General features: G+C 44.5%; 1 protein-coding gene across 1 annotated transcript in view; it reads right to left on the bottom strand.

Annotated features, from left to right (window-relative positions):
* Nucleotides 1-12,790, bottom strand: part of Flt1 (fms related receptor tyrosine kinase 1) — a 175,056-nt gene that overhangs the window by 75,510 nt on the left and 86,756 nt on the right. Inside the window, exons 13-14 of the mRNA XM_036172306.1 lie at nucleotides 10,064-10,372; nucleotides 5,436-5,582 (exon numbers count right to left, since the gene is read on the bottom strand). Coding sequence (XP_036028199.1) covers nucleotides 5,436-5,582; nucleotides 10,064-10,372 — 456 coding nt within the window. The remainder of the gene's footprint in view (nucleotides 1-5,435; nucleotides 5,583-10,063; nucleotides 10,373-12,790) is intronic.

Genomic DNA, 12,790 nt, shown 5'->3' with positions numbered 1-12,790 from the left:
AAAGCAAAGGGGCCACCTGCCCCTGTTAGTTCAAGGCCAGCCTTGTCTGATTATGGCAAGTTCCAGGTCAACCAAGAGCTACATGGTGAGACCCTGCCTCAACATAAAATAAAATATAATATAAAATAGAAATAAATGAATAAAGAAGAACTCTTAAAGATAGCTAGATTTGGCTTTAAAATAATTTGTCTTTATATATGGCATGCCCAGCTTTTAAAAATGCCTTATCTATTTTAATATGCTTTTTTTTTTTTTTGCCAGAGCTGAGGACCGAACCCAGGGCCTTGTGCTTGCTAGGCAAGCTCTCTATCACTGACCTAAATCCCCAACCATGTTTAAAATACAAGTCTCTAGAAGTCTTTACATTTGAGAGGAATACAGAGGTCTTCATTGCTGTTAAATATTTTTTGATGCCAACCTGGCCATTTAGAAGCGGCGCTCATCTGTTGTCTTGTGAGAGACGTGGTACATCTAGTCGTACTAGTGGCACATGTCAGAGCCAAGCTTAGCTGCCCATGACATGACCTGAGCCAGTTATTTCTCCCCTCCCCCTCCTTCCTGCTTGAACCTATAACACAGGCAGAACAGCTTAGTGAACCTCTCCAAGCTGCTATGAGAAAGACAAATTAACACTAGGGAGGTGCCTAAGGCAGCGGTGTTTGTGAAGCAAAATCCACCTGTGAACCATCCACCCTAGCGGTGTCCACTTTAGATAACAGTTATAGACACGAAAGAACTTGATGTGGTTCGTGGTGCCCGACGGAATCATTACTGTGGGGAGATCTCACACATATGTTCAAAGGCTTGAGAAACAAGTGCACAGGAAGCCAGAGCATGCGTGATTGCAAGAAGCATGATTGGGACCTGTGAAGAAAGGATGTCTCCTAGCCATGAGACATAACTGAAACACCCCTGGGATTCTAGATGGGCCCTGAGTTTGCCAGGCAGGGACTGAAGCAATCCAGGGGGCAGAGGAGGCAGGCAGGGTGCAGAAGGTGAGCACCAGGGGAGAGGTGGTCAGTGAGTGATGATGCCATGGATCAAGCAGGGAGGTGGTGGGAGAGCCCACGGCTGCCGGAGTCACCGGCACAGCTTGTTGGAGCCTTTTCCTCTAACTCCACTGCTGTGGCAGAGGTGGTCCTCATGCCTGTCTGTGCGCATGCTCTCCCGGGCCGGCACGCTCCAGATTCCCTTTTGTTCCTGCCTGCTGCCCTTTGGCCCGAGAAGTTACTACCCAGCTTTCTTGCCGTTGCTTTCCTTTGCAAGAATGGCTGTGTGTCACTGACTGGGTTTTCCTGGAAGGAAATGAGGAGGGGCAGAAGTTCCAGCTTCCCTCAGCTCTGTCAACAGGCATTTGATGGTCACCGGGGCATGAGCTGGCATGCGTGCCCAGCTTCCTCTCCCCTGTTTTCTTTGGAATGTTGAAGAGTTATCAGTTCACAAATAATAATGATAGTGGACCGGATCCTGTTAAGGATCCAGCACCCTTACGATTCTTTGGGTGTGTAAGTCCTTTCTGAGCGGCCAGGCTTTCTGTGAAAGATGCATCCTGGGTTGAACCCTCAGGTTTTCAAACTTAGTCTCGTTTCACTGGTTTAACATGTAATGAAGAGGGATCCTGCTCCATGGAGCCCTGGCAAGTCAGGGCTGGCTACTGTGGTTACCAGTGGTCCTTATTCACAGGTTTATGGCAGAAAAAGCCATAGGAGAGTAGGCATGTTTGATGTTACCTGTGTGTGATGCTGAACCTGAGAGCCAAGGAGATGGAGCATGTGGTCCTGACTGCTGCACCTCAGGTTTCATTGGAAACTTAATGGGTGTGTGACTACCGTTCAGAACTTCCCTCCCAGAAACTCACAGTAGGAGTTAGTTACTTCTCCGTCTACCACATGGGTTCTGGGGTTCAGGAACTCAGGTCATCAGGCTTTGCACTGAGCACCTTTACCCACATGGAGCCATCTCAACTTAGCAAATACTAACAGTGGTGTTTGTGGTGGGTATTGTGTTCCCTGAAATACTGTGTGTTCCCCGAAATAAACATATCTGGGGTCAGAGAACAGACAGCCACTAGAACAGAACCAGAAATGGTGGCTAGAAAATGGGAAGAGTAAGCTATAGCAAAAGTTGGGTGGTGGTGGTACACACCTTTAATCCCAGCACTTGGGAAGCAGAGCTAGCTGGATCTCTGAGTTCAAGGCCACTTTAGAAACAGCTAAGCATGGTGACTCACGCCTTTAATCCCAGAAACCCAACCTTTAATCCCAGGGAGTGGGGGCAGAAAGAGAAAAGTATATAAGGCGTGAGGACCAGGAATTAGGGGAGAAAAAAAAGCATGTAGTGAGTAAAGCATGTAGTTAGTTAAGCATCTGGTTGGTTAAGTGTTCAGGCTTTGGAGCAACACAGTTCAGCCAAGATTCATGTGGAGGAGGACTCAGAAGCTTCCAGCCTGAGGAAACAGGATCACCTGAGGAACTAGCAAGGTGAGATAGCTGTGGCTTGTTCTGTGTCTCTGATCTTCCAGCAATCACCCCAATAACTGGCCTCGGGTTTGATTTCATTAATAAAAACTTTTAAGATTCCTGCTACAGGTGTTTATTACAGATTTAGTGTAGAGTTTATAGAAGACGCATTAAAATTTTCTTTTGGGGGTAGACTGATGTTAACTCAGTCTTGATGCTTTCTGGTGGATTCCGACTCATTGGCCAAGTTCTGCACAAATGAGGAGAGTCAGACCATGGTGATGATTACTAAGCTGTGACCACGGGCGACTTAGCTGAAGGAAATGGTTGAAGCCTCACCATGTCCTGTGCAGTCAGCATTATTCATAAGTAAACAGGGTCTCAAAGGGCAGGAAGACAAGGGCAATGCTGGGGCCTCACGCCCTGCTCTCCACAGCAGACTCACCCGGCACTCACAGTCCCTTTTCACTCTGTGTGTGTGTGTGTGTGTGTGTGTGTGTGTGTGTGTGTGTGTGTGTGTGTTTTCTTCCTCCAGCCTCATAACCACTATGGGCATTCAAGATTGGTTGAACTTTGTTGTTGTTGTTGTTTTTTCAGACAGGGTCTGTGTAGCCTAAGGTGGCTTTGAACCCTGAACTCTTGATATGCCTGCTTCTACCTCCCAAGTGTTGGGATCACAGGCAGGAGCCGCCATATTTGGCTCTTTAACTCAAATTCAAGGTCTGACAAATGAATGAAATCTGACTCACTTCTCTCAAGCAGCCAGCATCTTCTGTTAGCACATGATGGAGCATGTGCGGTGTACCGTCATGTGAGTTTGGAGAACACAGAGTTAAAACCACAGCACCAGGCTTCTGTAGGATGGGACTCCTTTGGGTCTTTATTATGTTCCTATGGACTCTGAGTTTATTTATAGGCGGAAGAGGTCACACCAGTCTTTTTATGAGCTTGCATGTTTATCCACATACTCACTCATCTTTTTATTATGGCAGAATACCTCAAGGGATTAATTTTCCACAAACTAGCATTTTGGTAGTGTATCAACTTGGGTAAGTTGTTTACTCTCTTTGGGCCAAGTTGTCTATTCTCCATATTGGCCTAAAGATATTCCAAAATCTCTTCAGTAACTGATAGCTCTATGATATAAACTTTGCCCCAAACCAGGTATTTGGATTACCAAATGAGCTCCTAAGGTAGTGTCCAAATCTCTGAGAGTCGTTCCGTCATGACACCTGGGGCGTTTGACTGAGCACCAAATACCACGAGTAGGACACAAATCAGGCTAGCCACTCACTGAGAGAACTGCATCTCAAGCTGACGATTAAAAAGCCAGACAAGGAGGTGAAGGCACAGCTCAGCAGCCGAGAGCATGTGATGCTCCTGCAGAGGATCTGAGTTTGGTTCCCAGCACCCAGGACAGGCAGCTCACAACCACCGTAATTTCAGCCCCAGAGGAATCGATGCCTCTAGCCTCCTCAGCCACCTACACTCACATGTATACATCTACACACACACACACACACACACACACACACACACACACACACACACCTCAGTAAGAGGGAAGCAGAAACCCTCATAAGGAAAAAAAGACCCAGAGACAAGCTGCCTCCTTTTTGTGAGAGGTAGGGCCTTCAGCGCAGTGACAAGCTGGACCCAGTGGGCTGTGTTTGTATAGCACAAGGGCTACTTCTAGAGGGGGTGTGACCTGGCTGGCTTAGTACTGCAGAATGTGCAGAATGTAAAGCCTTTCCGAGACTCTGACATTATCGGGAAGCTTCTTTATACCATGGCCTCGTCCCAAGGTCAGACTCCTGTGGAGGCGTTCTCTGAGTAAAAGACTCACATTCAGGACTCCACACTGTCACTGAGTAATCGAGGTTGTCAAGTATTGTGAGTAAACGACAATTGTATTTATAACCTGGGCATCAAACCAGGCCCTTGGGCATGATAGACAAGTGACAATTTTATTCTTCACTAGTTTAGTTTACCCAGCCACAGCACGAAGCAGATAGGAGACATTGTCCATGGTCACTAGTTTACTTTTGAAAGAAAATAACTGGTAATAACCAGTTTCAGTTAGAAAGCCGTTTGGTTGTTGTTTGTTTTATTCTCTCTTTAGGGCTGGAGAGACGGCTCAGTGATTCAGAGCACCGGCTGCCCTTCTGGAGGACCCGGGTTCAGTTCCCAGCACCCACGTCACAACCACCTGTAACTTCAGCTCCAGGAGATCTAATGACTTCTTCTGGCCTCCACTGGCACCTGCTCTCTCTCTCTCTCTCTCTCTCTCTCTCTCTCTGTCTCATACACACACACACACACACACACACACACACACACACACACACACGTACGTACGTAAAAACGAAAGTTTTTGTTAAACTAGTATAGTATAATAAAATAGTGCCTCCCAAATTATTAAAATGAGTGTAGATGAATTTAAAAAATTATCAATCTACCTCTTTGAGCTCCATATGTATTAGGTGTTTAAAACTGCAACAGGGAGAAATAGCCCAGTGATTCAGAGGACTAGCTGCTCTTCCAGAGGACTCAGGTTTGATTCCAGGCCCTCTCTGGCCTCCACAGGCACCAGACATACATGCAGATGAAACATTCAAATGTAAAATTTTAAAAATTAACAAAAAAATCTCCCCCAAACTATGCTGTCCCTCAAGACAAGAAATTCATTCCTCACTCTCCCAGCTGTGAAGGTGAATTGAACCACTTCCTGGGTAGCTTTCCCATTCTTTCCCTCTGGGCTGTTGAAAGCACTCAGGATGAGAGGATGTAGTAAGGGTCCTTTCTAGAGCTAAGGGTCAGGTGCAGAAGCAGCTCCACTCTACCTTGTGGGAAGCTCAAGGAAATGCCGTCTGCAAGCATGCTAAGCAGAAGGTTTCAGGTGTTGGAGAGGCAGGGACGGGAAGACTGGAAGGGAGTGATAAAAGGGACAAGCAGGTGTGAGGGGACGTCTCTTACCAGGTTCTTGTTGTATTTTGTGGTTGTTTTTGAACCAAGTTATCCGAGGCTGAGGGACGCCGTGAGCTTGACAGTCTAAGGTCGCAGAGCCACTGATGGACACCTTGGAGTCGCTGAGGTTCTGCAGCAGGTGTGGTGCCTCCTGATCTAGTGAGGAAAAAGAGGGGGTTGTGGTTACTTTGATTGCACAAACAGACTGGCATTTTAATAGAGACAGAAACCACCCAAGGTGACCATAAGATTTCAACATGCATTTTGTCTGCTTTCTCTTCAATCATTAAAGCTATTGTTTCCCTTAATAAGCTGTGACAACAATTTGCAATGTGCTAGAATGATTAAGTCAAGGACTCGGCTAAACTCTATATTTTTAGATGTTTTAGATTTTAGATACATGGGCTTTGACTGGCCAACTCATTTTCTTCTTTGACAAGGAAAAGCTTTTTTAGAACCCAAATGTTTCATGCATTTGAGGAACTAAACATGAAAAACATGGTTGTATATGTAGGGCTATAATATTTTTTAACATTCCTATTACATGTTTTGATGGGCCAATGTAATCTTATGTCTTATGTTTGATCTCTGAATTGAACCCGATGGTTCCTGAGTTTGTACTGATTTCAGCTTTATGGGGTGGGTTGTGTTATTCCATAACCTACATTTCGAGGCAGCACACCAAACAGGAAGATTCTAAAATTTTCAAAGCTTTATTGATTACTCCTCTCCCTGCATTCCCACCCCAAATGCAAGCTACCAAAAGGTTAATTCAAGAGGCAGAGGCACAAATTGTAGGTTTTGCACTATATAATAGCACAAATATTGTATTTTATATTATTTTCTCTTGAAACATACAAATATGGTACAATACAATTTATTTTAATAAAATGCCAACCAATATAGTACAACAAAAATGAACTTAATACATTAAGATGTAATACATTATAATATTAAAATCCCACATAGGAACCGCAGTACCCCCAGGGCCCCAAATGAGTACAGTGTCTCTGCATAAATGAAGTAGTCAGTCAGTCCTGCTGATGTGTATACATTCTAGTGAGGCAGGATTGGATTGGGGCTCAAGCCCAACAGAGAAGAACAGAAATGCCTCCTAACACTCCCCCCCCCCCCCCCCCCCCCTCCTCCTTCCCCATCTCATTTGCAAATCCTAGGAAAGAATCCCAAGCAAAAGTTTGGGCATGACTTACATATTCTGCACACTGGTCTGAGCTTTCTCTGACCAGGTTTGGTTCCTCATCTTAGGGCCTTAACACGGGGAGAGAGCAGCTTAGGAAAGGTTAGACTACAAAGTGATGCCGTGGCCTGGATTCCACGTCCCTTGCAGGAGTCTGCTGGTCCCCAACACCTTTCTCTTTACATTCCTGCAGGAAGACTCTCAGGGTGAGCATTTGTTAAGGCCATTTTGAAAGCCCAGGTTAAGAAGTATATCATCATATAACACGGTGAAGGAGCACTGAGGTGCCAGGGTTACTATTCATGAGGAGGTTTCTCAAGGGACATGGTTTTCATAGCTTATCATCAGTCTTGTTTGACATAAAATGCAATCTGAAGGCAAGAGCATTGAGGAAGTGCTGGTTGATTAAAAACCTTCTTCCTGAGCAGGCTGCATGGTCACAGCTGCTCTTGTCCTCGCCGGTTTTCAGTGTCTCCCCTTAGCTCACCTCACAGGCAGAACCATTATTGCATTTCTGTGCCCGAGTCCTATGCAATCGGTCAGCTTTTCTCCACGGAAAATGCAGCCCATAAAAACTTTCACTATATGATAACTTGTGCACGCCTGCTCATTACAATGTTGACATTTTTACAAAACACCAGGGAGACAGACAAGATAATAGAGAAGGCATGACTAAGCAGCATTTAACAGTGCCCTGCTGACTTTGCCAGATTGAACCTAAAACTTAGACCCAGTCCATTGAGTTAACTTAGCTTCCTTCAGCGCATTTACTATTACCAATGTGTCAACTATGACAAAACAATCTATCACTGCTCATAGGTCTTAAAAGAAGTTTGAATACAGGGCCTATAAGACATCAATTATTTTCATAGCTACAGTTTATAAATATCATCAAATAAGTTTTGAGTTTCCCTGACCGATGTACTTAGAAGAGAATGTTTTAACAAAAAATGTTGCAAAGAGCACCCAAAGGGCCCATTTGTACAATACAAACTTCATACAAGCAGCATGAAAAGCTGCAGAGTTAACACAGAACTCTCCATTTAAATACAAGGTCCTCAAACCCCTTCTGAAGCATGCACTATTAGGATTTACCCATGAAAACTGTTTTTTCAATTTGGGCTACTGTCTGCAAGACCTTTCAACCTGAGAATCATATCTTGTTAATTCTACCTTGTACTTTGTAACAATGTATTCTGACATTTTAAGGAAGAAAGGTACATGAAACCCATACATAGTTGGTAGAGATAGAAACCTGACCCCTCTACTAAATAATCTGAATTAACAGAATATTTCTGCTGGGTATTGGTGGCCAGAGACCACTGCCTATAGGAGTGCTTTTTAGGTATGAACTCGAATTGCTGGCAAGGTCCTAGGTCCCTAAAGAAATGTTTCTTTTTTCCACTTTCGGGAGGGGCAGAGGAACCAGCCTCATCACCCTACACTTCAGCTAGTCTCATGTCTAGGCTCTCTCTCTCTCTCTCTCTCTCTCTCTCTCTCTCTCTCTCTCTCTCTCTCTCTCTCTCTCTTACCCTCATCTCTCTTCATCCCCCAAAGGACAAAAAAAATCTATACAATAGTTTCTTTTCTTAGAACAATTTTCTGGAAGGATTAATTATACAACAAACAATGAATGGCATTCTTAAAATTGTGTCTTGGAATACTGTCCCCCCTCCTGGGGGACAAACTGGAAGGCTTTGCATCTTCAGTACAGCTTTTCCGAGAAGGCTAAACCCTAAATCCTTCATTTCTTTTTTTTTTCTTTAAGCTTTCCTAAAAGCTGGGCCCCCGAAGTTTTCTTAATGGTGCTGGAGTTTTGTTTCCTGAAGGAACACATTGCCTCAGAAGGAACAAAGAGACCAGGCCAAAGAGCCATAGGTAAGACTTCAAGACACAATTGATTATTCTTTCCTCTGGGCTGACAACTTCCAGGCTACCGATTGTTTTCACAGCATTTGGGGCTCCATAAAACTGGCATTTGGGGGAAATGCTATTGTTTACTCTTTCACACTTGACAAAAGCAATTCCCACGGAAGACAAGTTTAGCCATGGGACCCGGTCTGTTACCTAAAGGAGGAAACAGGCTGGTGAGTTCCCAAGCTTGAAGAGTTGCCATATTGTCACCTCCCACTGAACTGCCCAGCCACTGTGTTTCTGAGCCATGCTATTTTGGTCATGATTGCTGGCTTCCCCACCCCTAGAGTTCACATACAAAGGTCAATCATACATGGAAACAGAACAATGCATATTAAAAGTACCTTTCCTTCAAATGCAAGTTGAAAATGTAATTGCTCTTGATTTTTAAAAAAGACATACATTTAAATAGTTTTAATACTTTTGCAATTTCTTAACCCCCATAAACATCCCATTAACATTTTTGCATGTAGAGAAAGTGGCCTTTTCTTTTTTTAATGGGTGGATTTTCTAATAGATATTTAGAAGACTGCATGAAATCTCTAGTCACAATATTTCCTGGATACGTGGATGTGGACACCTTTGAATGCCATCGAAGCATGATGAGGGCTTTAAAACAGTACCCAGGGGCCATGAGTATTCAGAATGAAAGCTTGCTGTGCTTCCCCAGCTGTCAGGGGTTGTCGGTCTAGTCCAGGGCAGTGAGGAGCAGTGTCTGATTGCTGGACTCCCTATTGAGGAAACGGCGGTGTAATTACCTGGAGTGGACAGAGGAGGGTGGAGCTGCCTTGGTAGACCTTCATAAATCACATTGGGACAAAGCTTTGCTCTTGGAATTACATCAACATCTTGTGCCCCTGGGACCCATCTTAGAAGCCCCAGTTTCCGATCAATATACTTCATGTAAAAAAAATACTTTCAAATAAATAAGCATCATAACTTGTTACCCAGGTACTATTTACAAATCAAGAGCCAATGAAACAGTTAAAATAAAACCAGGTAGACACCCGACAAAGACTCAAATTCAACTGTACTCATCCTGTGCTGAAAAATGAACTTATTTGTGTCCATCTTTGGCAGAAACCAGTGTTTGCTTAAATTATTCAGTTTGTGCAGCTTCACAACTTAAAAAAAAAATATCAAAAGAGGTTGGCATCAGAGTGGAATAAAAGACGAGTCCCAGGTTGCTGTCTATCAGGCAGGAGAAGACAGAAGAGTGAACGCATAGAGGAGGCAGGGTACAAGGGTCTTCATCCAAACACACACCAGGTCGCCCAGAGAGCACCCTGGGCCAGTGAGCACGGGGCTCCTTATTACACTATCATGTCCAAACTCATTTTGAGAGGAGTGTCTCCTCTGGGCCTGAAAGTTAGCAACAGTAACAATAAACCAAGATGATAGGAGACAACTGTTACTTTTCAGTGAGTCCTTTAATGTTTGGCATTACTTTGTGTGGTACAATCATTCCTCCTGCTTTTAAATTTGGAGATCCGAGAGAAAATGGCCCTTTTGTTGCAGTGCTCACCTCTAATGAGAACTTCTGTCTTCCGAAGGGTTTCTTCCCCTGTGTATATGTTCCTGGCTCTGCAGGCATAGGTGCCCGAGTCTTCCAGGGACACATTCTTGATGACAAGGTTCAGAGTGATGGAGTACTCTTGAGTGGTGGCCATTTTCTGCTTGCTGATGCTGTGGTGCATTGTTCTGTTATTTACTGTCCGTAGCAGAATCCAGGTAATGTCTCTGTACAGGAACTTGTTGACCGTGCAGGAGAGTTTCAGGTCTTCTCCTTCTGTTGGCATCTTTTCCAAGGAAACGTGAAAGCCATTTGGTACATCTATAAAATAAGAATGAAGAACGTCAGACTAATGTCTCCCAATAAGATACTCAGACATGGCAAGAACTATTCATTTCCCCCGCAGATCCACTGAGCACAAGCATCAGCCAGGACAAGGGTTCTGTGTGTCTGAGTTAGAGGAAGTGATCAGACAAGGCAGGGAGAGTCTATGGAGTTGAGCCCATCCTAAGTGACGCAGGGAATGCAAAACCAGGGCAGTTTGGGGGAAGGTAACCTTTTCCTTTTTATCCACAGTTGCTTTTCATGGTGAAATGGTTTTCCTAACTTGGATTAAGAACCTCATTCCCCGTCTCTTTATCACATACAGTACTGTTAAGCTGACATTTGAGGAGAGTAAAATAATAAAATAGCCAAAGAGCAATTTGTACTAAAACTCAAAGGTCCCTGTACGGTCAAGCTGGTTCCCAGCAGCTCCTTTCAACCGAGCATGGAAAGGCTGGTCAGAGTCAGTCAGAGCCGGTCAGCCAGTCCTCCAGGGACTGCCCTTACCGCGAAGTGGCTTCCTCCCTACTGCTTCTGAATAGAGACCCAAGCCTCTCAACTAGTCCAGGGGGCCAGGGGTCACCCAGGGTTCTCCCCCACTCAGGCTCCTCTAGTGGGAATGGTTGTACTCATACACAAAAGGCAAAAAGTTTTCTTTTGAAAATGTAGGCAAATCTAGACCAGTTTCCAGATTCCAAACATGTTCAATAGTTTTAAGTCAAATTTAGGGCTGGGAGCATATCTCAGCGGCATAGAATTTGTCTAGTTAGTATGCATGAGTTTCTGAGTTTAATACCCAGCACCACAAGGCAGGGAGGTCATATTTATTCTAAAGAAAAAAATCATTCTGAGGAGTGGGGTGTGGAAGTGCACGCCTGTCATCCCAGCACTTGGGAGGTACAGACAGGAGGACCATGAGTTCAAGGCCATCCTCAGCTGTATAGGAAGTTTGAAGAGGGCCAGGGCTCCTGGAGACAGTCTCAGAAGCAATAAGAAATGGTTTTGAAGGTAACGGTGTCAACCGAAGCCATTCTGTTCGGTATCAGGTCTCATCCTTTCTCTGCATTTCCCCAGGCCCTCCCCATTCCACGCCAGCCTGTGCACCCCACCTCTTAGGAGTCCTTCCAGAACCATCATTTGAGTTTAGGGGTATAGGCTCCTTCATGCCATTCCAGAACATTCATTGCAGGGTTTTAAAAATCATGGCTGCTGGCCCTGAACTGACGTAGTCTCAATACTCTCCCATTGCTTGTTACTGGTGATGTATCTATATTTGAGCAAAGAATTTGGGCCAACATTTTACAAAGAGCTTTGAAGATGAAAAGAGCTGTTGTCTGTTGTTATTATTATCCTCCGTACACAAAGCTCTAAAGAGGCCTTTAAACCTTAAGGGGACAATGGTCCAAAATTAGACATCATATCAGCTCTTTCCTAAATCTCACGTTGCTTGTTTTTCTGTTTTTTTCTGGCTTTGGCGGTATTATAAAATGTCTCGTCTGAAGAAATGCCAAAGTATTCATCTGAAACCTGGAAGCAGGGGGTAGCAGCAGCCTGGGAGGTGGTGGTGGCTGAGGAGCAAGGAGCAGAGGGGACGCTCTTAAAGAGGATGTGGCAGAGGACCTGCGGCCATCGATGGTCATTTCTAACCTAACAGTAAGGTATCTCCAGCAGCTGCTCTCCTCCAGCCAGCATCGCTTTACATCCTTCCAGGTGAGAAGGACACATTGGCCGAGGACAGACAGAGGGCGGCACACAGGCTGCTCGCAGGCCATCCGCTAAGACCAGAGCCCTTCTCCATTCCTCTGCACTCTTCCTGGTGGGTTGGCACCCAGGGATCCCGGTCACACCACTGAGGTCATGCGCGGAGACTCTATTTACTTTAGTGATTGGAAACTTCCTGTGGAAATAGCTCACAGGTTTCCTGGTGGAAGATTTTGTTTATCTTTGCCAAGCACCACCAGGAATCTCAAAATAAAATGCATTTAGTGACATTGGGAAATGAGGGAGATAAGACATTGCCATTCCGGTTTCACCCTGGGTGATGGCTCACACACCCATAGTCACACCGGGTGCCAGAAAGAAAAAAAAAAAAGCACGAAAAATTCACCCGGTGAAGAGGAAACAAACAAAAAATAAACAAACAACTGAAAAAAAAACAAAAAAACCAACCACCTTTTTCTGGGGAGTGAGGCCAGACAGCTCTGTTTCTCAATGTAACCCCTTCAGGATTTGCTTTTGAGTCACAGAAATCTGTAGACAAATATCTTTGTTTAATAAACCCAGAGAGTTTATTATTTATTTATTTATTTTTTAAGCCTGAGTATAAAAATGGATCCAAGAAAGGGTTATTCTTCCACTCTGCTGAGAACAGAGAAAGATTCCTGCCTAAGACAATGACATCACCACCAAATAACA

The sequence above is a fragment of the Onychomys torridus genome, chromosome 22 (genome assembly GCF_903995425.1).
Source record: "Onychomys torridus chromosome 22, mOncTor1.1, whole genome shotgun sequence".
Classification (NCBI taxonomy): Eukaryota; Metazoa; Chordata; class Mammalia; order Rodentia; family Cricetidae; genus Onychomys; species Onychomys torridus.
Note: the sequence above shows the minus strand (reverse complement) of the source record. Positions and strands in the feature narration are given on the sequence as shown.